The 26,467-nt window shown below is 38.4% G+C and overlaps 2 protein-coding genes and 1 long non-coding RNA gene across 7 annotated transcripts; 1 reads left to right on the forward strand and 2 right to left on the reverse strand.

The window, feature by feature from the left end:
- Positions 1–666: 666 nt before the first annotated feature.
- LOC113546838 (E-selectin) lies at positions 667–17,451 on the reverse strand. Of its 2 annotated transcripts, XM_026946923.3 has the most exons (8): positions 17,314–17,451; positions 17,096–17,168; positions 16,170–16,538; positions 11,799–11,906; positions 11,274–11,444; positions 6,757–6,846; positions 6,615–6,636; positions 667–3,307 (listed from the first exon to the last, which is right to left on the reverse strand). In XM_026946923.3, the coding sequence occupies exons 1-8, from the start codon at positions 17,314–17,316 to the stop codon at positions 3,232–3,234; spliced, it is 912 nt and encodes a 303-aa protein (XP_026802724.3). In that variant the 5' UTR covers positions 17,317–17,451; the 3' UTR covers positions 667–3,231. The 2 variants fall into 2 exon arrangements, with proteins under 2 accessions (XP_026802724.3, XP_053098221.1); XM_053242246.1 differs by lacking the exon at positions 11,274–11,444.
- Positions 13,468–14,835, forward strand: LOC117599747 (uncharacterized). The gene is made up of 3 exons (XR_004580120.2): positions 13,468–13,817; positions 13,980–14,108; positions 14,565–14,835. It is a non-coding gene; the product is annotated as an uncharacterized LOC117599747 (long non-coding RNA).
- Positions 17,452–19,126: 1,675 nt separating the features above from the next.
- LOC113546837 (E-selectin) lies at positions 19,127–25,940 on the reverse strand. Of its 4 annotated transcripts, XM_034313763.2 has the most exons (15): positions 25,814–25,938; positions 25,153–25,210; positions 24,655–25,041; positions 24,337–24,444; positions 23,711–23,902; positions 23,411–23,602; positions 22,988–23,161; positions 22,697–22,876; positions 21,999–22,172; positions 21,708–21,887; positions 21,251–21,430; positions 20,760–20,882; positions 20,535–20,553; positions 20,338–20,425; positions 19,127–20,134 (listed from the first exon to the last, which is right to left on the reverse strand). In XM_034313763.2, the coding sequence occupies exons 1-14, from the start codon at positions 25,814–25,816 to the stop codon at positions 20,365–20,367; spliced, it is 2,031 nt and encodes a 676-aa protein (XP_034169654.1). In that variant the 5' UTR covers positions 25,817–25,938; the 3' UTR covers positions 19,127–20,134; positions 20,338–20,364. The 4 variants fall into 4 exon arrangements, 3 of the variants coding, with proteins under 3 accessions (XP_034169654.1, XP_034169652.2, XP_034169653.1); XR_004580119.2 differs by having other exon boundaries at positions 20,338–20,553; positions 25,814–25,940; XM_034313761.2 differs by having other exon boundaries at positions 19,127–20,553; positions 25,814–25,940.
- Positions 25,941–26,467: the final 527 nt, after the last annotated feature.

A 26,467-nucleotide genomic window follows, 5' to 3' on the forward strand; every position in this document is an offset into this window, starting at 1 on the left:
TCGCCTATGTCTCACTATCCTAACTATCATCGCCTATGTCTACCATACTAACTATCATCGCCTATGTCTTACTATCCTAACTACTGCAACCTATGTCTACTATACTATCATCGCCTATGTCTACTATAGTAACTATCGTCGCCTATGTCTACTATTCTAACTATCACCACCTATGTCTACTATACTAACTATCACCACCTATGTCTAGTACACTAACTATCATCGCCTATGTCTACTATACTAACTATCATCGCCTATGTCTACTATACTAACTATCATTGCCTATGTCTACTATACTAACTATCATCGCCTATGTCTTACTATCCTAACTATCATCGCCTATGTCTTACTATACTAACTATCATCGCCTATGTCTTACTATCCTAACTATTGCAACCTATGTCTACTATCCTAACTATCATCGCCTATGTCTTACTATACTAACTATCATCGCCTATGTCTCACTATCCTAACTATCGCAACCTATGTCTACTATACTAACTATCATCGCCTATGTCTTACTATCCTAACTATCATCGCCTATGTCTACTATACTAACTATCATCGCCTATGTCTTACTATCCTAACTATCATCGCCTATGTCTACCATACTAACTATCATCGCCTATGTTTTACTATACTAACTATCACCACCTACGTCTACTATACTAACTATTATACTTAATAGTTAGTTATTATACTAACTATCATCACTTGGAATTACAACGTGATTTTTCTCCAGTGAGACAAGGAGGGGGCAGGATCGGTCTACATGGAAATTTGTGGGAGGGCGAGTTACACTACAGCACTGATATTATCGTGAGGCTGTGATGAGAGCAAACAGTGTCAATCAGTGCACTGGGGAAAATAGTGACAATAAATAAAAAAAAAGTGTTAAAAAAAGAGCTGCTTGTCAAATTTTCCTAACATGCAACCATTTTTTTTTTTTTAAAAAACAAGCCCAAAAAAACATGACCCGCAGTCCATGATTTTTTTCAAGTGACTTCAAAAAAAAAAAAAAAGAAGCCCAAAGTTGTGTATTATAAGCTACTTGCCAACTCTGGTTAAACGCCTTTCTCTGCTCATCTGCAGCGCTGAATTGTTAGGGGCCGCTGCTAAAGTGAGGCAAACAAAGAAAGTATGAAAAGTTTGACATTACCAAGTGCCTGATTTCAGTAGGGTAATGCTGCATAGGAGCTATGAAATGCAAGCCATTTAATCATAATTACAACCGTGTCTCCAAAAGACAACAGAAATGAGCCTTCTACAATACTCACTAGCTGGGCATATTTAAACTCATATTTGTAATGAACATGTAATAGATTTTAAAATAATTATTAGTAATTGATACTGATATAGAAAAAGAAACTTTACCATGATATAATCTGCATAATCTGTGTTGCTCTAAAACAAGCTGTACAATATTGTGCACCTTGTCTAGCTTATACTACACCTCTGTGCACCTTTCATTTTCCCACTTTCAAATTGATTTGTGTGTGTGTGTGTGTGTGTGTGTGTGTGCTGTTTTATGTGGGTACTTTGTTAAAATAGCTGAAGTCTTTTAATTTCTACTTGCCATGGTAATTTCTCTGTTCTTTTTTCCCTATTGTGCATGCACAATCTCTCTTTCTCTCTCTCACGCACACACACTCACACACACTCCCTCCTTTAATAAATCATTTGCTCATGTTTGTATTCTTTTATTATTATAAATTTAAGCTTTTCCATTGCATACTCTTTCTGTTTCTAATCTGTTATTCAGGTTCTGTGCTTCAGTTTCTGACTATAAGGATTGATTTTCCCTCTCTCTGTCTTTTTCTGCTCAGACAATACTTGCTGTTCCTTGTTATTACTGCTACTAGCCACTTTTATGTAATAGCAGCTTTGCTTTTTTCAATTCATGTCATAGTGTATGTATAGGGCCCAACTAGTGGTTCAAGCCCAGGGCCCCCATAACCCCAAGCCCACTGGTTTTCTATCTCGGTATTGACTCGGTCTCACTTTCATTTGGACTCAGGTTTACTTGACTTGACAGAGGCGGTTTTGACTACAGCCCTACTGAATGATCCCTGATGTATTTATTTGTAAACTTCTAAACTTGATGTGTATATGCATAAGCAGTGTACTACCACAAAAAGGAACAAATAAAACAACCAAAAAACATTTTGATGTTTACTAAATATCCCTCAACACAGATTTAGAGACCCATTACCTGTTAGCATGCAGACTAGTATACAGTGGGGTCCAAAAGTCTGAGAAACCTAGTGCAAATGCTTCTATTTTGCATTCTTTTCTAATTTTATACAACAATTTTCATTACAAATTATATTATTGACAACAACTTGAGTGAAAAACTACAATCTTAGAAATATTTACATGAATGAGTTTCATGAATGAGTTCCTTAGTATTTGGTACGTCTCTTTTTTGCTTTAATGACAGTGTGCACACGAGCTGGCATGGACTCCACAAGGCGGTGCAAAACCTTATTTTTACCTCATTTTAGATCAAATGCATTGGAGTGTCGTCTGAACACATGCTTCAGTCCAAGAGATTAGACATGAGGAAAATCTGACCTTTTGTACAAAGCAGTTAACATGGTCAGTATCACAAATTTGTTTACATTTAAATAGGGACCTAGAAATAGCGCAGAATCTTGATTATTAAATATTCAAGATATTGAACATTTCTTTTATTTGTTTTAAATATTTAAAAATTCTAAAACCTTCTGTTTGTTTCCAATTTTAAATTAAAAAAAAAATCCTGTATTTTCAATGTGGTCTCTGACTTTCGGACCCCACTGTATATCTTCCTCAGTTATTATAATGCATTTAGGGACATACATAGCTGTCATTAGTTAGCTTTAGTTAATGTTTCTCAGTTCAACAATAATTTATTATCAGTAACACAAATGAGTGGCTTTTTTTTTTTTTTTGCATTTGTGCACAAGAGAGAAAGAGACCGATGCAGAAGTAGAGAGAGGGGACTTTATTTTTATCAAGTGTCCTTGCTATTTTTTTTGCTACTGTTTTCATTTAACCAAAGTGCTTTTTTCTTGATTTCCAGAAAGTCCTATATGTAAAATTCTGCTTAAATAGTTTTCACTAAGAAGGACCTTTGGGTATATTTTGAATTGTCAGGTATTGAAAGACACATTGAACTTAATGACTCAAATGAACATAAGGTTGTGGTGAACTGAAATGTCACACTGAGCATGAAATGTCAGTAGGTCCTCACTGAAGAGTCAGTGGGTCCTCCAGTGGTGCATCACCCACATTATATACTGGATTCATCACCTCCCCTTGATCACTGTTAATGAAGAAGAAAATCAGATCAGTTCTAATACCTTATATTGCAGATTGTCAGGGTGGTTTCCTTTGAAAGTAGTGGAGTCTTTCTGTGTGTGCTTGTTACTACAAATAGATTTGTGCTTATAAAAGGTCTGTAAAAGCTCCTCACTATGTCATGATGCTAAAAATACAGTATGGTGCCCTAACCATTTTGTAACAATATAGATTCAACAGAGCGTCTTATTGTTAAATTTGCACCTTCAAAGGAGTATTGACAGGCAATTATTGTAATGGTAATTCTAGTGTTTGACTATTCTTGCCATGTTTGACTTTAGAACAGACAATACTTTCCATAAGATTCTCTGAGTGAGCCCATCTTGGTGGAGAGTGCTGATACGCATAATTAGAGCATTCTGATAATCAAACATAATGAAGGTATATGGCTCAGAAGCAGCAGTGAGTATATTGCAAGTTGGTATTATGGTTGTCTTAGCAATACTAAATCTGGATCCTCCACCAGCTGATCAATCCCTAGCCTATTTCATTGTGCCCACGCAAATGAAATGACTGAGCTATTGAGCTATTCCACAATGTATCAATTTTATTAAACAGCTTTTATGCTCATTCAAAAGCACAATGAACATGAGACTATATTGGTACGATGGCAGATGTGGAAGGATTAGGACTGAGATTAATGTCCCCGATTGTGACAGCAGTGGTCCCAGTAGCATTACTGGCTTATGAAGCTCTGAGTGCAAATCTGCATTTTCTACATCCCTAACATAAAAGACATATGCCACTGTTGTAATGTGGGTTGTATCTCTAACATGGTGGCACCGTTGTTCCAGACCAACAGATGGAGTGAGTATGGAAATCCTATAGGCAGCACTCCAACAATGGGAGCGATAACAGTGGAATGTGGTAGATCACTGTTTTTTTTTTTTTTTACCACAAGAGGGCATATTTAGCTGGCTTAAGTACCATTGCTGGTAAAAGCACTTTTCACCACCTGCTGCTGGTAACCATAACCCATGGCACAGGTCCAAGAGATGCTAGTTTGCTGCCTCCTCCTTGTCTAGACAATTTAGGCAGGAAAGATACTTTTAGGTGTATTTGTCTACTAGCAGAATGCTGAGTTTCAGAAACTGCAAAAATGGAGTTATGCAGTATACAGAGCAGGCCATAATAGCCAAGAACATGAAGAGTTTCATGCCAAACCACACTTCCAGGGCATGATTCACTGAATGTGCCAAGGCATCTTGGTCTCATATCTGGTTATTTTTATGGCATTTGGCAGACACCCTTATCAGGAGTGACTTACATTTATCTCATTTATAAAACTGAGCAGTTCAGGGTCAAGGGCCTTGCTCAGGGCCCTTGATCTTGGCAGTCCTGGGATTTGAACTCACAACCTTCTGATCAGTAGGCCAACAGCATAACCACTGAACAACCACTGCCCAATATAACCATGCTTATACAAGTAGAATCTGGATCAAAGAAGCCTAACCGTCTTTTGAAAATGAGTGCTGGTCAGTATGTTACGCATATTAGATGTGGACAGTAGTAGTGCCACAACATTTTCAGTAACCCCTAAGTGGGTCATACATATAAGTGCAGACAACACATCAACCACCAAGAGGGCACAAAATTGCAACTGATTTAGAATGGACAAGCAAGCTTAGACCAATGCTTTCCGATAATGGACATGCTGTACTGTGGAGTGGAGGTCGGTCTCTTTGCAACTCACTGTCTAGTGTGGTTCACGGACAAGGCACAGATGCATTCCAGATGCTGCTGTGGATTACACTGTAGTGCCTCCAACTGAATATGCAACCACTGTCGTTGATATCCCCATTCTGGCTGAAGAGCCCAGTGTTAGTGTCACTGGCTGGACCAGATGAAGCGTATGCTGGTTACTACAAAAAGTTAACTGAACCAGATGGATTGTGGCACAACAGACCACACACCATAAAATTGTAGGTCTGGTACGTGGGAATGGCCCCAGCATACTGACACTGGTCAGTATGCTCAAAATGGGTTTTCTGCAGAGTCAGCTAGAGGTGCCTTCTTCTATGTCAACCCTGGGTTGGCACTGTCTTTGCACCAGGGGCTGGTTTGCCATTAGTTTGCCACTAGAACACATAAACTAGTCAAAACTAAGGCCATGGAATATCTCTGACCTCCATGCAAAACAATGGTCCTACAGTGGAATCTGGACATGGTGCTAAGCAGTTTGTGATAGATACGGATAAAATGGCTTTCAGTTAAGATAGCTTTTTGCTGCACACAGTGTCTGCAGGGGGGGAATTCAAATATGTCATGCTGTGACCAAATCAAGCATTCCTGCCAAAGCAAGTAGACTCACAGCACAGTAATAAACTTATAAAATGACATGGAGCTCACTGTCAAGCTTCAAATTTTATAGGCTGAATTTTTCTTCATTACACTTTCCTTCAGTGTGGTGAGTTGAGTGATTCTTATCCTCAGTAAAGAACAGTATCAGCATTATGAATGATCCCCATAGTCAATTAAGAATGGTATCAGCACTATTCATAAGTTCCATCTATTATTGTCTGGGAGTGCATTATGATATGTAGTCTCCACTAGTTCCAAAGGAAACTGGTGATCTGGAAGGTATGGAAGTAGAATGGAAGGCTCTGTATGTAATTGTGATTCTATAATTAAGAGGAAGACTGCCAGGACACAGACAAGAATGGCCAGAGGACAAATGAAACATAGATCTTTTCTAGGCTGCCTAAATGAGGTCACAGTCACAAGGTGAAAACTTATGTTATTTGTACTTGTCAAGTAAATGAGCATCTGGGAAAACTCCACTTGTTCAGAAGTTCCTAGTGTTCCTCCACTTTGTTGAACCATAGTGACATAGACTATATGGCCAAAAGTATGTGGACACCTGACCATCATACCCATATGTGCCCTTTCCAAAACCATGTGCATTAACACAGAGTTAGTCCCCCCTTTGCTCTTATAATAACTGCCACTCTTCTAGGAAGGCACTCCTAGAATTTGGAGCGTGTCTATGGGGATTTGGAAATTCAGCTACACGAGCATTAGGGAGGTTGGGCACTGATGTCAAATGAGAAGGCCTGGCATACTGTTGGCTTTCCAGCTCATCTCAAAGGTATTCAGTGGGGTTGAAGTCAAAGCCCACATATGGTGTGATGGTCAGGTGTCCACATACCTTTGGCCATATAGTATACATAACCTTCCATTTTCAGTTAAAACACTTATAATGACTTATCTAATTCATAACAGAATGCTTCAGATTTTACAAAAGCATTTATGAAATAAAATTCATGTCTTACTTTTGTTTCACTGACTTTTTTCCTATTACAAAAAAATAAATAGAAGAAAAAGATCAAAGGAGAACAAGGTTAATAAAATATTTCTACTTCTTTAAGGTAACAACATTCCTGCTGCACATAAGGAGTGCATAGAAGTACTCACTCTTTCTGAGGTAGGAATAGCAGAACATACAGCAGCAGATGGTAGAAAACACTGCAAATCCTGACGAAGCCATCAGCATATGTTTGTAACCTGAGAAAACATAATCACCAATCAGCTATAACCTTAAAACCATCTGCCTAATATTGTGTAGGTCCCCCTTGTGCTACCAAAACAGCTCTGACGTGTTGAAGCATGGACTCCACTGGCCTTCTGAAGGTGTGCTGTGGCACCAAGACGTTAGCAGCAGATCCTTTAAGTCCTGTAAGTTGCAAGTTTGGGGCTCGGACTTGTTTGTCCAGCATACCCCCGATGCTCGATCGGATTGTGATCTGGGGAATTCGGAGGCCAAGTCAACATCTTGAACTCTTTGTCATGTTCCTCAAACCATTCCTGAAAAATGTTTTGCGTGTGGCAAGTTGCATTATCCTGCTGAAAGAGGCCATATGTGGTATGTGTCAAATTAACATCCATAGGAATGCCAGGACCCAAAGTTTCCCAGCAGAACATTGCCCAGGGCATCACACTGCCTCCGCTAGCTTGCCTTCTTCCCATAGTGCATTCTGGTGCCGTCTCTTCCCCAGGTAAGCGATGCACACGCATCCGGCCATTCACATGATGTAAAAGAAAACGTGATTCGTCAGACCAGGCCACCTTCTTCCATTGCTCCATGGTCCAGTTCTGATGCTGACGTGCCCATTGTAGGCACTTTTGGTGGTGGACGGGGGTCAGCATGGGCACTCTGACTGGTCTGCGGCTACGAAGCCCCATATGCAGCAAGCTGAGATGCACTGTGTGTTCTGACACCTTTCTATCATAGCCAGCATTAACTTTTTCAGCAATTTGTGCTACAATAACTGTTCTGTGGGGTCGGACCAGACAGGCTCCCCACACATATCAGCCTTGGGCGCCCATGACCCTGTCACCGGTTCAATGGTTATCCTTCCTTGGACCATTTTTGTAGGTACTAACCACTGCATATTGGGAACACCCCACAACACCTGCCATTTGGGAGATGCTCTGACCCAGTCGTCTAGCCATCACAATTTGGCCCTTGTCAAAATCACTCAGATCCTTACGTTTGACCATTTTTTCCTGCTTCCAACCCATCAACTTTGAGAACTGACTGTTCACTTGCTGCCTAATATGTCCCACCCCTTGACAGGTGCCATTACAATGAGATAATCAATGTTATTCACTTCACCTGTCAGTGGTTTTATTGTATGGGGCTGCATAGCCACAGAGCGGTCAGATTGCCCATGCTGACACCTGTCCAATGGGCATGTGAGCATCAGAACTGGACCATGGAGCAATGGAAGAATGCTGGCCTGGTCTGATGGCAGTGGCCTCTTTCAGCAGGATAATGCACCCTGCCACACTGCAAAAATTGTTCAGGAATAGTTTGAGGAACATGACAAAGAGTTTGAGGGGTTGACTTGGCCTCCGAAATCCCCAGATCTCAATCCAATCAAGCGTCTGTGGGATGTGCTGGACAAACAAGGCCCCACCTCACAACTTACAGGACTTAAAGGATCTGCTGCTAAAGTCTTGGTGCCAGAAACCACAGCACACCTTCAGAGGTCTTGTGGAGTCCATGCCTCGACGGGTCAGAGCTGTTTTCGTGGCACAAGGGGGATCTACACAATATCAGGCAGGTGGTTTTAATGTTTTAGCTGAGTGTGTATCAGTGTGTGTGTGTGTGCATGTGTAAAGATATATATATATATATATATATATATATATATATATATATATATATATATATATATATATATATATATATATATATATATATATATATATATATATATATATATATATATATATATTTCTTTACACATGCACACACACACACACACAAACACACACACACACATATATATATATATATATATATATATATATATATATATATATATATATATATATATATATATATATATATATATCCTACAGTCCCAATTTTTAGGCAAGCAAAAATATAGGAACAGATAAGTTAAATTAAAGTAAGTAACACTTAATATTTGGTTGCATATCCCTTGGTTGCAATAACTGCATAAAGTCTGCGACTCATTGACGTCACCAAACTGTTGCATTCTTCTTTTTGTGTTGCTTTGCCATGCTTGTACTGCATCCTCTTTCAGCTGTTGTTTGTTTTTTGGGAGGTTCCTCTCTTCAGGAGGCTGCTCAATTGGGTTAAGGTCTGGTGATTGACTTGGCCAGTCTAAAACCTTCCACTTTTCCCCTGATGAAGTCCATTGTTGTGCTGGCAGTGTGTTTTGGATCATTGTCTTGTTGCATGATCAAGTTCCTCCCAATTAGATTGGATGCATTTGTCTGTGAATTGGAAACTTCTGAATTGAGTTACATCATGAATTACATCATCAATAAAGATAGTGAGCCCGTTCCAGAAGCAGCCATGTAAGCTCAAGCCATGACACTACATCCACCGTGCTTGATCAATGAGCTTGTATGTTTTGGATCGTGAGCAGATCCTTTCTTTCTCCACAGTTTGGCCTTTCCATCACTTTGGTAGAGGTTAATGTTGATACCAGAACTTTTGTGGCTCATCTCTGTATTTCTTTGCGAATTCCAATCTGGCCTTCTGATTCTTACCTAGTGCTTTGCATCTTGTGATATGGCTTCTATATTTTTGCTCTTGAATTCTTATTCGAATGGTGGATTGTGATACCTTCACCTCTGCCCTGTGAAGGTTGTTGGTGATGTCACTGACTGTCTCACAGTTTATCTGTCAACATCAACTGTTGTTGTTTTCCTTGGCAAACCCATTTGATGTCTGTCGCACAGTACACCAGTGGTGTCATTCATTTTTAGGACATTCCAAATTGCTGTTGAGTAGATGTTCAGAGCTATTAATTGTTTAAACTAACAGGACACACCTAGGTAACAAGAAATACCTGTCAGTGTGTTCCAATATTTTTGCTAGCCTAAAAATTTGGTGGTCTGATACAAAATGTACTATGTTCAGTGTCATTTAACACATCTACATATAAATACCAGGAACTATAAGCAGAAATTTTAAACTCTCTTCTCATATTCATCTTTTGATCTCAAACCCAAATATCTTCTGTCCACATCAAAAACAACAAATTGATCTTGCTGTTCCAATAGTCTCGGAGTGCACTGTATGTATGTATGTATGTATGTATGTATGTGTGTATATATACACACACACAGTATATATACACACACAGTATATATACACACATACAAGCACAGGATATTTACCCCTTCCGTGCCAGCAGAAGCAGAGTTCGAGCTTAACCTCTGACATGCACTTCCAGGTTACTTTCTGACTCCACTCTACACTGTATGGCCAAAGGTATGTGGAAACCTGACCATCACACCCATATGTAGTTGTTGAACATCCCATTCCATAGTTGGACCCCACTTTGTTGTCATAATAAGCTCCACTCTTCTGGGAAGGCTTTCCACTAGAGTTTGGAGCGTGGCTGTGGGGATTTGTGTTCATTCAGCTAGAAGAGCATTAGTGAGATCAGACACTGATGTTGGTGAGGAGGTCTGGGGTTCAGTCGGTGTTCCAGTTCATCCCAAAGGTGTTCAGTGGGGTTGAGGTCAGGGGTCTGTGCAGGACACTCGAGTTCTTCCACTCCAACCTTCACACACCATGTCTTCATGGAGCTCGCTTTGTGCACAGGGGTGCTCGATTTGTGCACAAAGTGAAATCTTAATTCTATAGCATACAAGGGCATTCTAGACAAGCATGTGCTTCCAACCTTCTGGGAACAGTTTGGGGAAGAACCACATATAGGTGTGATGGTCACGTGTCTGCATACTTTTGGCCATATAACGTATATAAGTTCAACATGTTTACCATAACTTTCCAAGACTTGCCAATTCCTGTATTGAGTAAGTTCTGAGCCTTGTTTATCAGACTGCTCTTTGGATTATACCTTGGTTTAGTTATTTTATACCTGATCATGTTTTGACTTTTCCTACACTGATTATTGGAATGTTTTTCAAGTTTGTTTGCTTTTTATAAAGTCTCTCCGCATATGGATCTTCAATTTCCTCCTGAGTCTGTTATGTTACATAAGTCTGTACCTATAAAATGTACTGAGCACCTGATTCCCACTTGTATTTGTGTTTTCCCTAATCTAAATCCTCATGGGGTGGCACCCAGCGCAGGTAGTGTTGCTTGAATGCCAATGAATAAATCCTCATTTAATTAAATCAGCTAATTACTAAGACTTTTAATAGCTGTGCCAGATGACTTTTAAAAATTGTTGACAGGGAACTGCAGGATGAGAAAGTGAGGACCACTGATGTAATCTTTAAAGCAGAGATTAGCAAATTCAGTCCTGGAAAGCCACAATACTCACAGATTCAAGTATTCTCTACTCACAACGTTATCAAGCTCTTCATGAGCTGAATCACATGTAACTTATAACTGAACTAGACCCCCTTATTTTGTTATATTGAATAGTAATTTTTAATATAACATTAATTGTTATATTAAACTAAAGGACAATTCTCACTTGCACACAGAGGTTGGAATTGGCTCCATGAGCCATCAGGCCAGCAGGTATATTCACGAGCTCCCAGCAGCAGGTAAGCAGGGGGACACTCTACTGTGCAGATAGTGCTGTTGCCTTTATAACAGCTCACGATGCCACCATCAGGCACAGAGAGATTCTTACACAACATGGCTACAGGAACAAGATCATTCAGTTTTATTTTAAAAATAAGGTAAATTTATTCCACAAAAAAAAAACATAATGATCAAAACAACTTTCAAGTCATACATAAAATATGCAAATACATATGTTACTTTAAGTGTGCTTGTGAAGCTATATTATTTATTTGTAAGAAAGGTTTGTCATGTACTGTATGTTTTATTTTGCCAGCAAATTAACTTTTGAAGTAGTACCTGTGCAGGTCGGGGTGTTATGTGTCCACTGTCCCGTGTGATCACACAGGGTTGTGTAAATGTTCTGAATAATGTTATAACATGTACAATGAATAGATGTTATAAAAATAAAGGTTTGGATGATCTACATTACCTTCCTTACAGTTGGGACCAGTGAATCCTGGATTACACTTGCATGTGTAGTTGCTGATGTTCTCCACACACTCAGCATGCTTGCTGCATGACCTCTCGAAACACGATGCTACACACGAACACAGACAAAAAAAATAAACCTTTTTTTCTTGAGAAGATGCCTGCATGTATCTTAAAACTGGATGAGTTGGCAATAGGACGACACTGAGTTATTTAAACACAACACAGGCACCTTTCCTTCGAACCGTTTCCCAAAGCTGGAGCAGGGAAATGACAAGGCAGTTATGTGGGGTTCATACAACTTACATATGTAACTAGCATTCTATTTTACCCCTCCTAACAGGCAGGGACAGGTGTGAAACACCTGGATAATGTACACCAGCAGTATCTCAGATGACTACCACACTCACACCACTGGGAGGGGTGACGTTTGGAGAATCTGGCACACCTCTAAATAAGGTCCATGAGGATTAGATGCCTAGAGTGGCATGTCACAGTAGGAGCTGTGTGCACAGCCTGTCTATAGGCCAAGGTTATGATGTACACCATCCAGCAGGCCAGCCTCTGCATAGACAAGTGTGTGCTGTTCTCACTTACGTTACAGTAGTAACGTCGTTCCCTCACCAGTCTCTCTCTTTCTCTCACTCTCTCAAAAAAACAAAAAAAAACAAACACAGCCTGTCATTTTATTGAGAATACGTAAAGCGTGTTACAAAGCACTGACAACCAAGACTCCTGCCATAAATGTTAAATTATGTCTCTTAAAAAAAATCACCACATCATAGATTATACATTTTACTTTGTTACACAACTATACGTTTTTTTTTTTTGGTTTGGTTTTTTAATCTCTTTGTTATTAGTCTTAAGCCCTATTTGGACGCCCTTAAACGTACCTGGGGTCCTGGGGTATTTCCTATTTCACAGTTTTCACTCCGTGACTTTTTTCATCTGGATTGGCCATGTCTGTGTTTTTCTCCATTCTCCTCAGTAAAAATTACAGGCCGAATTACCTACTGTTTTTCATCAAACTGATCATTTGTCTGATCATTTTAGTCCTTACGTTCATGATTTTCTATGCAGATATTATCTCATGTTGGGAAAAAGATGTTTGTCTGCTGCTTGTCGTATTCAGTTTTGTAGCGTGCATATCAGAGACCCTGCTCCAAATATTAAACACTTCCCGAGTGGTGAAAGGAAAAATGGATGCTTTAAATGAAGCACTCGACCGTATACTTGGTCTCGACAGTAAAATCTCGACCACACACACTACCTGGGAAAACATTTTCAGGAGGAGTAAGTAAATAAAATCATTAAGAACAGTGAGATCCTGCAGGCTGATTAAAGGAGGCATTATACTGGCAGTTACAGGTATAAAGCATTACTTTATATTCACATATGCACATTATCATCAACTTTTATTTTTCTTTAAATAATGACTAGTTGTATCCCTGCCATTTCCTTAAATATCTCATGCTAAATGCTGATCAATTAATGCTGTAAATGATTTAATTGTTTATCTTCAAACTGCTAATCATTTACAGTTATTAATTTCTCAACATTTAACAGTACATATTTAAGGAACTGGCCACGTGACACAAACAGCGAGCCACCCACGTCATAACACGTTGTTATTTGGTTGAATATAGGTTGTGACGTCAGATGACCAAAATTCAGCGTCAGGAACCACGTCTAATGCCGACGTCCTTTTGACGTAGAATCCTTACGACAGCTGATGCTGATATTTTGTTGGTTTATAGTTTAGCCATGCTGACCCGTAATAAAGATAATAATATGAAAAACATTAATAACAATAGCCATGTATTGAAAAATGATCATCAAATTGTAGATTTGCATTGGATGTTCCAAGTCTGAACAAATCAGAAACCAGTTTCTAAGCAGTAACAGTTAGGCTACAGTTTCCTCCGGAAAGATACAAGAGTAAGTTTCCTGTTGGACAGATTTCACCAGCGCACCATCAGCTGTTTTTCCAGTGTCTGGACTTCAGCACCTGTTGTGGCAGGTAACCGTGAGCAGAGTCAAGGAAAATACTAATTACTTTTGGCCATGATAACGTTTGCGTATTAGTTTTATTATTGTTTTTTTATCGGTGTGACATAGCGAGATAGCGATGTCAAGTATCGTTCTGTCAGCAGTGGATTTTTTGTGAACTTTTCCACCTAAGCTTCAGACACCAGCATGAGCCTGATGTGGAGCAGGAGTCCTTCTCCTCCCCGCTGCACTGAGGCTCAGGCACAGCACCTGTGTGGCTCTGCGGAGCGGAAAAAATGTCAGAATGAAAGTTTGAACAAAGGTGAGAGTTTTGTGAGGGAAAGAAACGGAGAGGTGTGTTGATCTGAAACGAAAAGGTAAGAAATTGCTAACCTGGCTAACCTACATAGACATTAATGTACTGAATGCAGTTACATTAGCCAGGGAAGCTGTTAGATGGCGCTAGAGCCGGTTCATGCAACATTACAAGGCGCCTGTGCCCCTCCTCATCACTGCAGCGCTGCTCCCGACAGTACAGGCTAGTCAGCAGCTGCAGGCCAGGCTGTATGGCAGAGAAAACCCTGTAAAACAAAGAGAGCTGCTGGCATTCACTTTTCTGCCAGAATGCAGCCAGCTGCTCGCTATTTGTAAACTGCATCAACAACTGAAATCTTTCTCTTTCTGCGTTAAAATGCATGGCCCTTAAGAATGTCTGCAACTTAATGTTTTTACTGCTCACTCTAGCCTGTCTTATCCTGTATTCTCCATACATTTTCAGTTTCAAAGATCTCTTACAGAGTGTCCAGAGGACTACAGAGGAAAAAGAGACAAAGATTGTGGCGGCTGTTGCCTTCTGCCTGAAGTATGCCCCAGACCGGGTGGCTGGAGGGGCAGGAAGAAACTTTGAAAATGTTACAATAAAAGGTTATTTTGATAACCCATTGCATGTCTTTGTCATTTATCCAGTAAAACTGCCAAACATTTGTGGATTTGTCCAGCATTTGTCTGACATTGGATCTTGACATCTGTCTGACCTTGGTATTACATGATCCAGGTTTCTCAGTATGTTGATTTTTCATTTACAAGAAAAACCTGGCTCTGTTAAAAGTTTGATATCATGCCAACAAAATCCATACTAACCAAATTTCAATATCTTCCTTGATGAAAAAAGTTGGAATTTGACAGGTAATGTTGGGTTTTGACAGATATCTGATTTTTATTTACAACCAAAATTCATCGTCTGTCCAATGTGGGGTTTTGACGTCAACCTGATTTTCATTTCCAACCAATATTCAACGTCTGACGTCTTTCTGACGTTAAACAGACGTCCGGTGCCTGCTGGGCAGGTCTGTAGAAAAGTCAACCCACTAGAAACTTGCTTCTCTTGTGGTCATTTTATTGCTGTCTGGATGTGAGAGTTTTATCACTAAGGAGATGTGTAAAAAAAAAAAATTACAGATGTCCCCCTAATTAACTAATCCAATCTGAATAGGGCTATAGATTTTATGGAGTGTCTGCCGTACATGACCCTGTGTATGAGCAGTTACTATATCATGCACAATATCATGCACATTAATACAAATATATACATCATGCACATTAATACAAATAATTAATTAATATAAAGCTATCATTCATGTTACAGCTGAAACTACTGTCTGAGCCTGTGCAGTTATACGAAAATAGTGCAAACCTTCTGACCAATCAGATTCGAGAATTCAGTCACGCAGTCACAAGGTGTCACCTCGGGTCTTGTTTACAGCTTGCCGGAATGTAACATGGCCATTTAAAGTATTTGGGACTTCACAAACAAAATACTTTTGCCATCAAAAAATTGTAATCGAGAAACTGTAAGATGAGAGTTTACCAACACTGCATACAAAATGGTAAGGAAAAACTACACAGTGAAAGCCCGTAGAAGCAGTGCAGCTTCTGTGGTTAAGATGTTGGACTAGAGCCATGAAGGTTATGAGTTCAAATCCCTGCACTGTCAAGCTACCCTTGAGCAAGGCCCTTAACCCTCAAATGCTTTGTTGTATAAATGAGATAAATGTAAGTTGCTCTGGATAAGAGTGTCTGCCAAATGCTGTAAATGTGATATCAGTGAGTGATTAGCTAGTGTTTGTTAGTAATGCTATCTAGGAAAAAGGATTCATAGCTAAGCTAAGATCAGTAACGAGGGGCAAAGCAGATCGCTCTGTATTGCGTACATGTAATATGCAAAAAGTATAAAGATACTGAAAAAATACAGAGTCAAACTTCAATATGTAACTTTGTTGAAGTTTTGTCATGTGCACAAGGAGATATCCAGGTGTTTCAGTTCCCCCTGAATAGGGTTTTAGATTTTATGGAGCGTCTCATGAATATACATGCATATCCTTACCATTATAGCACAAGGCATGCTTCTTTTTGGTGCACTTTTCGTCATTCCACTTGCCATTTGTTTCCTCATTATTAATGTATATTTCCACACAGTCCTCATCTTGCTTTTTGTTGTTTGGTTCATTGCGAGCCCAGGATCCATTACCCTCCAACATCTTTGCTGTCCCATGCCAAGTCCAGCTGCCTGCAATCTTTCTGAGTCCAATCCAGTAGTAGGCTTTTAGCTTTGGGAGCTTATCTTTAAGATAATTGTTCACTTCTTCATTTTGAATAACCATCAGCCTCTGGGATTGATTTTCACACCATGCTTTGGCTTCTGTCCAGATCATCGTCTCATTGGAATATGTGTAGGTCCAGCTCGTGACAAGCACTGTGAAGTCATGGCAAATTAACAAATTTCAGATACGAATATGATGACTAAGTGTTTAAAATTGATGTACACTACCAGTAAAAGGTTTGGACAGATTAGGTTGAATATATATTTTTAATTCTCTCAAAGACATTTTGTTTTTGTGATGATGATATTTTACTTAAAACAAGTAGTTTTTAAAGTAGTTTTTACTTAAAATTAAACTGCCTCCCAAGCAAAAAGTTTTAATTTAGAATTTCGGAGAATTTGTGACGTGCTCAGTTAGATTCAGAAAAGACAAAACATCCTGAAGCTCTCTCATGAAGCTGGTTGAGACAATGGCAAACCTGTACAAAGCTTCATCGGGAATTCTGTGAAAAATTTAAAATGTAAAAACATTTTGATTTGTTTAACACTTTTTTTTTGCTACTTCATAATTCCACATGCATTATAGTGTAAATATAAATAATTCTAAAATATTACAAAGTAGTAAAATGAAGAAACTCCTTCTATGAGCAGGTGTGTCCAAACATTTGAGTGGTAATGTAACTAAAAACTAAATTTACCAGATGACTTACCAGATGTTAAACTGAGGTACAGCAAAAGTTGTGTTTGTGGATATAGCCTCATGGTTAACATCATAGCTCCAGCCTAAATATCAGAATTATTCAGTAACTTCAGATGTTTGCATTATGGTATACACTAATAATATTTTTTGTTTGGCATTAGACCACATGTATAATGTGCATTAGAAGTGCTTTAAAAATACAGTTGCACAAAATTTAAAAATACATACCATGATATACTCTCCTGCTTCCTGAATCACTCTCCAAGTAGTCTCAAGTTTCTTCAAACTGTTTACTCCACCAGAAGTCCTTCTACCTGCACACTCTGTCTCTCTCTGACTGCAGGCAGCTTTCAGTCAGGGTCTTTCTCATGTAGGCTGGCAGCTAATGTTAAATGGCAGGATATGCTTTTGCACATGATCACAATGTAATCATTATGACCCTTTGACCTACACTCTAAAAAATAATACGCTGGCTCAACTTAAAAAATAAGGTAACAATTTGCATGGATCTTTTTAAGTTATTTCAACTCAAGCCATTTTTGAGTAAATATTGTGAGACTTTCTAGTTAGCTCAACTCAGTTTGTTTAGCACAACCGACATGATTTAAATTGTCCTCTAAAAGCTTAATTAAGTTGAGCCAACTTAATATTATTATGTGGTCAAATTAGTCAATTTAAGCTGTTCTGTCTTACTTATTTTGCTTTCAGTCTACTCAGAAATGTCCATGCAAATTGTTACCTTAATTCTTATTATTATTATACTTAATTCTTAGTTCAAAATTCATATATTAATAAGCTGAGACAGATTTCTTTCTTTTCAGTTTGACAAACATCTTAAAATAAGTTGTCAACTCACTAACACATGTACATGTAAAAAATTTTTTTTATTTTTTATGTCGAAATTGTTCTTTAAGCTTTTCTCACTAGCCACATGGATAATTTTATAGAGTGTAGGGGTAAATGCTGGTTTCTAGCAGGGGCTGTCCTGTCTTTATATTTTATGTGAAAAGTAACCCTGGTGCACACTGTCAGGAAAAAAAATGATGCTGTTCGTTCATTGCTAGTGATGTCAGATTCTTTTTTTTTTTTTTGTGAATTATAAATATATCCACTGTGAATAGAAAATTTGGATTCTCTTTTGAGAGATTATAGGAATCATTCTCATCATAGTAATAAACCACATTAAAGTCTTGGTAAATGAGTCATTGTAGATGTATTGTAGCCAAGGACGTTTTAAAATATACACTTCCCCTTAACCATGAGAAATTGTACTGCAGCAGGTTGTTTCTGTGAGACTATTTTTAATTACTCCAAAAGGACCAATCTGCTTTAAAGGCTAATGAGAGTAATGTACATAAGTGTTTTTCTGAAAAACATTCTCACAGCCATCACAGTGCCACAGGCCCAAAAAGAATAATACACTTGCAACATAAATACAGTGTACAGGGGTCACAACCTTTCTCTCCACCTCAGCCACAGTCACAGGAAAAGGCAAAGCCAGACTGGCCTGGTCATCAAAACACAGTCAATCAGTGTGTTTAACACAATATTTGGCTCAGTGACATGTATGAGGGGAAATAGAACAATAAATTCACTCTCTGAACTCAACTGTGACCAAAATCAAATTGTGTTCATTTGTACCCCCTTTAGGTTTCCTTTTTTTCTTCTTCTTTTTTTTCGTTGCAGGCAAAAAGATGAATGCGATTTGTGCACCCAAGTGCTTAACAGCCTTGTCATTGTGTCTTTCTGTAGGTTTCTCTAAATTATGTCTGTGGTACTTTGTTAGAATAAAAACTATGCACGCTCATGGGGTTATGGCTAATAGGAAAGTGGATAGGGAATCTAAAGGACAGGTTTGTGTATTGGATAGAAACCTGTTCTCTCTTTGTAAGTGTTATTGTATGGCCAGAGAAACTTTTTCCAATGTTGTACATATTTCAATTTAAATGTTATTTTTTAAATATATATTTCATCTTTACAGACTTTCTATGAACTAATTTTCCCTCCTTTAAAAAGACACAAACCCCTATTATATTTGTTATGCTCATTAACATTTATTGACAATTCACATTTTAATAGGACAAAGAAATGAGCTACAATAACCAAAATAACCACTGTAAATATATTCACAAATGTAAAATAATAAAAGAAAAATGTATGTACAGTACATAACAACATATAGCTATTGTTCAAATTCATAAATAGCACAAACAGCATAGAACAATATGCTCAATAAATTACATAATAAATACTTCCACTGGAAAGTAGACAATATATTAAGTAACTAATAATGTCCAGTTATGTCCATTTATTTAGCTGTTCTACAGAGGACTGAGGATCAACCTCAGTTCATTTAACTGGCTCTCTCTCTTAGTTATGCTGTCAAAGCTAGTCTCTGCTTGCACTCAGTGCACAGAGCATACCTAGTTCCTTCACCTGAGAATCACTCGCTGCTGCTGAGGATGGCCCCTCATGGCTAGGCTAAAGATTGCTGTGAGATGACTGTGGCTGGTACCACACACATACCCTAAAGATGGCTGTGGCTGGTGTCACTTGGACAGCCTAAGATCATACTTACTGAAAACAGTCTGCATTCAAGTCTCATTCATTATTCAGTGGATAACCTCACACGTTATTATAGACTTAAAGCTAAAACGCTGATGAAATAAAAAACAATTACTCTGATGCTCGTACTGAAGATCCTTTCAACACACTTAGCACTGTTTGACTCTATACTATAGAGTTATGGAAGAGTAATGATTTATAATCGCACTATCCGGTGTCACCCAGATGAGGTTCCCTTTTCAGTCTGGTTCCCCTCGAGGTTTCTTCCTCACGTTGTCTCAGGGAGTTTTTCCTCACCATCGTTGCCTCTGGTCTGCTCATTACGGATCTAAATCTAAATCCATGATCGGATTTATGTACAGCTGCTCTGTGACACTGTCCATTTTTAAAAGTGCACTATAGATAAAATTTAATAGAACTAGGAGTACATTCATTCACTCTACAGTAGAAATTGCTGTGTCCACAATGCAGTATCAGTAGAGACCTGTGTGAAGAAAACAATAAAGACTCTGAAAAGACTCTAAAAAGGTTTTGAATCAGACTTAACAGAATCCAATTTAGTATAATATGAGCTTCAAGCAGTAAATAATAGAATAACTGAATAATCACAATAACCCTAGATTGTGACAAACACAGTTTAGTACTCTGAGTATTACTACTGTTATAAAAGAAATATTGTAAACTCACCTAGATATAGCTTGTAGTCACTTATGTCTAGATGAGACTGTCAGTGCTATTTTTGTATACCTGGGGTGGTACATCAATGTCTGAATTACTGCAAAAAATAAACGTAAGACAGGTCAGCCTCATAACACAACCAGAACATTCGACACACATGAAGATAAACATTCTGTAAATATGTCGGAAAAGAAATCAATACTGACCTGACGTCAAACTTTTTAGCTGTAATTGAATAAAGAAAAACATACATATATATGAACATCAGTTTATTATAATTTAATAAATAATAAATAAATTAATAAATAAATATAAGAATGTAGAGAAAGATTAAGAGCAGCAATATTACAAAAAAGCCATTGTATATGTAGTAAAGAAAAGTAGAGAGGAGTTGGGGTCAGGGGGTGAAATAATGAATTCTTTCTTTTCACCTTTCAACTTTCTGAGTCTCTTCAGTATCCAGAAAGCAAAAGCAAGGCTGGAAAATGCAGCAGTGCCTCCTACACCCATGGTCAGGCCAGACACCAAAGATGGCTGGAAGGACACAGGATGAGCTGGTGGAAATGGAGATAATAAAAAGAATACACGGAAATGAAGATAATAAAATAATAATGGGCTTCCTGATCTATATCTCCCTATTTAACTTTTTTTTTTCAAGAAACTGATGTGTTAGGACTTTGGAATTAGTTTCAAACTGATAATCATGTTTTTTTTATTATTATTCTTTTAAGGAAAATTCTGGTCTGGCTCACATGTATTCAGTGCCAGTATAAAATAACACACAATATATATATATATATATATATATATATATATATATATATATATATATATATATATATATATATATATATATATATATATAAACGCATGTATAAATTTTTGAAGAACGTTTCAGTGTGAGGTTCAGCCTGATTTTTACCTTGGCACTCAGGCACCTCTCCAGTCCAGTTGCCATTAAGGCTGCACATCACCATCTTGTGACCATGAAGCTGATAGCCATTGAGACAGCTGAAGGAACAGGAAGTGCTGAAGACAGCCTCCTCTGAAGAACAGTTGATGAGGCCGTTGATTGGCTCCTGGAGGTAAGGGCATCTCACTGCTGCATAGAAGAAAAATAAGGAAAAAAACTTCAGTGCATGAAAGCTCTAATCTTTTGAATATGTTATATTTACTCTACATATATGTAACAAATATATATGTATTTGGTATAGGCATACACATTTGGTATTTGGAGTGTTTTTGATTGGCTAGATTATGGTGCCCAGCTTCAGTTAGTTTAACTGCTAAAAGACACCTGATTCAATAGCAGTTCATTACTAGACTTTGGTGCTGGACCTCAGAAGTTGAATTAATGATCTTTGGGCTGGGTTTTGTACCTGTGCAGCTGGGGACAGCTGTGCTCCATTCTCCTGTCTCTGTACACACTGTGCTTGATGCACCCTCCAGGATGAAGCCCTCGGCACAAGTGAAGCTGCATACAGAGCCTACACTGAGAGTCTGGTCTTTACAGGACACTCTGCCATCCTGTGGAGTCTGGAGAGCAGGGCACTGCACAGCTGCAGATTAAACACAAGTAGGACTTGGTTTGCTCCATTGTGTTTTAACTTATGTGAACAAAAATGAGCACAGAAAATGAAATTTGTGAAGGATTAAGTCTTGCTTCTGACCTTTACAGGATGGTGTCTCCTGGCTCCACTGAGCAGTTTTGGTGCATGTGAGCTCTGACACGCCCAAAAGTCGGAACCCAACATTACAGCTGAATGTGCACCGGCTCCCATAACTATCACCACTGCAGCTCATTTTCCCATCCATTGGCTCCTCAAGAATGGGACAGCGGACAGCTGTGAGGTACACACAGAAGTGGTCAGGCTGATGGACACACTCATTAAAGGCACTCTAGCCCAAAACAGCAGTGCCTTCTGAGTCAGCAATTTATTCAGCATGAAGTTAAGTTAACTGCACACTGTATGACTTTACAGCTAACCTGTAACTGTGTCAACTGCTTCAAACATCTATGGATTTAAATAGGGCAAGAACTACATTTAACTTTATAGCATGAGAATTTTCATAGTTTCAGCATTGGGATTCACCTTCACAGGTGGGCTGTGAGTCATTCCAGCGCCCAGATGCGTTACACACACACACACATATATATATTTACTCTACATACATGTAACAAATATATATATATTTGGTATAGGCATACACATTTGGTATTTGGAGTGTTTTAGATTGGCTAGATTATGGTTCCCAGCTTCAGTTAGTTTAACTGCTAAAAGACACCTGATTCAATAGCAGTTCATTACTAGACTTTGGTGCTGGACCTCAGAAGTTGAATTAATGATCTTTGGGCTGGGTTTTGTACCTGTGCAGCTGGGGACAGCTGTGCTCCATTCTCCTGTCTCTGTACACACTGTGCTTGATGCACCCTCCAGGATGAAGCCCTCGGCACAAGTGAAGCTGCATACAGAGCCTACACTGAGAGTCTGGTCTTTACAGGACACTCTGCCATCCTGTGGAGTCTGGAGAGCAGGGCACTGCACAGCTGCAGATTAAACACAAGTAGGACTTGGTTTGCTCCATTGTGTTTTAACTTATGTGAACAAAAATGAGCACAGAAAATGAAATTTGTGAAGGATTAAGTCTTGCTTCTGACCTTTACAGGATGGTGTCTCCTGGCTCCACTGAGCAGTTTTGGTGCATGTGAGCTCTGACACGCCCAAAAGTCGGAACCCAACATTACAGCTGAATGTGCACCGGCTCCCATAACTATCACCACTGCAGCTCATTTTCCCATCCATTGGCTCCTCAAGAATGGGACAGCGGACAGCTGTGAGGTACACACAGAAGTGGTCAGGCTGATGGACACACTCATTAAAGGCACTCTAGCCCAAAACAGCAGTGCCTTCTGAGTCAGCAATTTATTCAGCATGAAGTTAAGTTAACTGCACACTGTATGACTTTACAGCTAACCTGTAACTGTGTCAACTGCTTCAAACATCTATGGATTTAAATAGGGCAAGAACTACATTTAACTTTATAGCATGAGAATTTTCATAGTTTCAGCATTGGGATTCACCTTCACAGGTGGGCTGTGAGTCATTCCAGCGCCCAGATGCGTTACACATCAGCCAGCTGGAGCTGGAACCTGTTAGTGTATACCCTTCCTCACAGCTAAACTCACACGAGGACAGATAGCTGAAGTTTCCTAGCGGATGATTGCACTGTATAGTTCCATGAAGTGTCATATTCAGCCCAAAGCACTGGATTACTACAAAAACAAGGATAAAAAAAAACAATATAGTTAAACTTGAGCACAAGTTGTTTAATGTAAATGTAAGTTTCTGTGGTTTAAACAGGGGTGGTATTAATTACTTACATTCACAGGTTGGAGGTTTGTTGGACCATGCTTGAGTACCACCACACTGTGTTGTTTTTGCACCGACTAACTGGTAGCCCTCATCACAGGAATACTCGCATTCAGATTTGTATGAGAAATCTCCATTAGGGTGGTGGCATTGGACACTGCCATGCTCAGGATCAGAGATTTCCTTTGCGTCACATTTGACAACTGAAAATCAGGTTTCAAGCCAAGTTAATTTTTACATCTCTTTAGTTATTTTTTATATTATTATATATACATTATTATATCTCATCCATACATTAGTATATAGTGGGAGGAAATATAATGCTTCCAGGACCATAATAAAACATACAACACAAAACAGGGGCAGTAAAGACAACACTTCAGTTCTAGATTTTAGGAACTAGATTTAACCTTTCTTGGAGAGAAAGTGCAAATAATTAAACAAGCAACATACAAATCTGTACCTTTACTAAACTACAGTTTCTACATGGTGATAGAAGCTCAGTACTTGGATATTTGGTACATGGTAAGACATGTATGGCCTTAGGGTAACTGCTACTCTAGTTTTCTATATCACTATAAGCAGATAAACAAAATACTACAAGAAAGAACAATAACAAATTTATGATGCTACTCACCATGTTCACACTTGACTCCATAAAAGCCCTCAAAACAGTTACACCTGTGGCTGTTGATGGTCTCAACACACTCCCCATAAGAACTACAGGAGTCTTTCTTACAGGACGCTGAAGGAAAGAAAAAAGGTTTACCCCTTGGACATGCAACATAGACAGAATCCATAATAAGTAAATTAAATGCAATCAATAATTTTATTCTCAGTAATTGTATTCTCTTAAACTCAGATTGCATTTAATACCACCAAGTTCTTAATAATAAATCAAACCAGTCTATTCACCTATAACAAGATGATGTATTTCTTTTCAGTTATCACATACCAGTGTAACATAGTGCAGTCTTCTTCTTTTGGCAGGACTCATCATTCCACTTGCCCATGTCCTTGTCTCTCTTGATGTAGATTTCCACACAGTCCTCATTGTTGCGTCCATTATTTGGCTCCCCTTGGGCCCAGTTCTCAGCCTCTGCTGTCAGATGCTTCTTGGTTCCCACCCAGGTCCAGATATTGTTGATTTTGCGAATACCAATCCAGTAGTATCCTGCCACCTTGGGGAGTATGTTATTGAGGTGTTCAATCTCACCATGGTTTTGAATGGCCACCATGTCTGTGTAGTGGTTCCTACACCAATCTCGGGCTGTTGCCCAGTCCATGGTAGTGTCTGAGTAATTGTAGGACCAGCCTTCCACTCCTGTCCACTGATTCAGCACTGTGTTAGAAAGCAAAGATATTTATTGCACACCAATCAGTTCCAGACTGCTACTCTAATACATGTGGTGGTAATGTTATATTGGTTGTAAGGGTTGAACAGATTTCTTACTTGAAAAGAGAAAGATGAAAAATGTAGAGGTTGTGGACAAACGTTTATTGTAGAAATCCTGTAAAAGTGAAATAAGGCTTTAATGTAATTAGCTTACTATTGGCATTCAAATACTGACTCACAGTAGCCCATAGGAAACATCTGCAATTTTTTTAGGAAAAATGAACAATAGAATTACAACTGCACACTGCAATCAATGATAGCAAGTAAAAATATCTTGAATATAGTCAAATGTATCTAGTATTTCCCATTATAAGATAAGAATACAATAAACCAAATATAAGATTAATAAACCTATTTCTAGAGGTTTTTTCTTTCTCTACATTTTTAATCTTATTCTATTGGCAGATAATTTTGCTAATTTTAAGCATTTATTCCTAGAAAGAAGCAACATTATCTGCCAAAAGAACAAGAAAATCTAAAGCTTGAAATAACTAACATCATCTAATAACAGGCTGAATAATATTATATTTGATTTATAATAATGTCATAACAAGAAACATTAAATATATTTGCCCATATTCAAGATAATTCACTTGCTAATATATCACATTTGTATTATACTGACATGCAAATAGTCACTCACAGGAGCCCATAGAAGACGTTTACAATTTTTGAGATTACTATAACAGCACAACTGCTAAGAATTCCTTGTACTTACCATTGTAAGTGATTCTCTGGATGTAATCCTATGAGGTATAGTCGCAATATCAGGATAGGATGAATGTCTTTATGGTTCAGAGCTGCTGCAAGGGTGATTTAAATAGGTGGCTCAACTCCTCCCTAGCCCGTGTCCAGGAATTTGAGGCGACATGGATTAGAGTTTTGGAATTCCGCTTTCTGGAAATACCCTTCTTCTCACTTTCCATACTTCCTCAGTAGACTGCGTGAGGAAGTGTGTCAGGAGATTTGCTTTCCCCTTTCTATGCTAATATGGAAAAAGCCAAAAGGGCATAATCACATTTTTTTTTCTATCTTGGGAAATTCCTGCTTGTAGAACAATGATTAGATAAAGCCATAATTATAATGACATATTTAATATCTTTATTATAAACTAATGGTTTCTTGTAAAACATGTACAGTTCCCTCTGACAATATTGGAATGGCAAGGCCAATTCTTTTATCATTATAATAATAATAATTATTATTATTATTATTATTATTATTTGCTCTACACTGAAGATATTTGGGTTTGAGATCAAAAGATGAATATGAAATGATAGATCAGAATTTCAGATTTCATTTCCTGATAATAAATCTAGATGTGTTAAACAACTTAGAACATGGCATCTTTTGTTTGAACCCACCCATTTTT

Source organism: Pangasianodon hypophthalmus, chromosome 19 (assembly GCF_027358585.1).
Source record: "Pangasianodon hypophthalmus isolate fPanHyp1 chromosome 19, fPanHyp1.pri, whole genome shotgun sequence".
Classification (NCBI taxonomy): Eukaryota; Metazoa; Chordata; class Actinopteri; order Siluriformes; family Pangasiidae; genus Pangasianodon; species Pangasianodon hypophthalmus.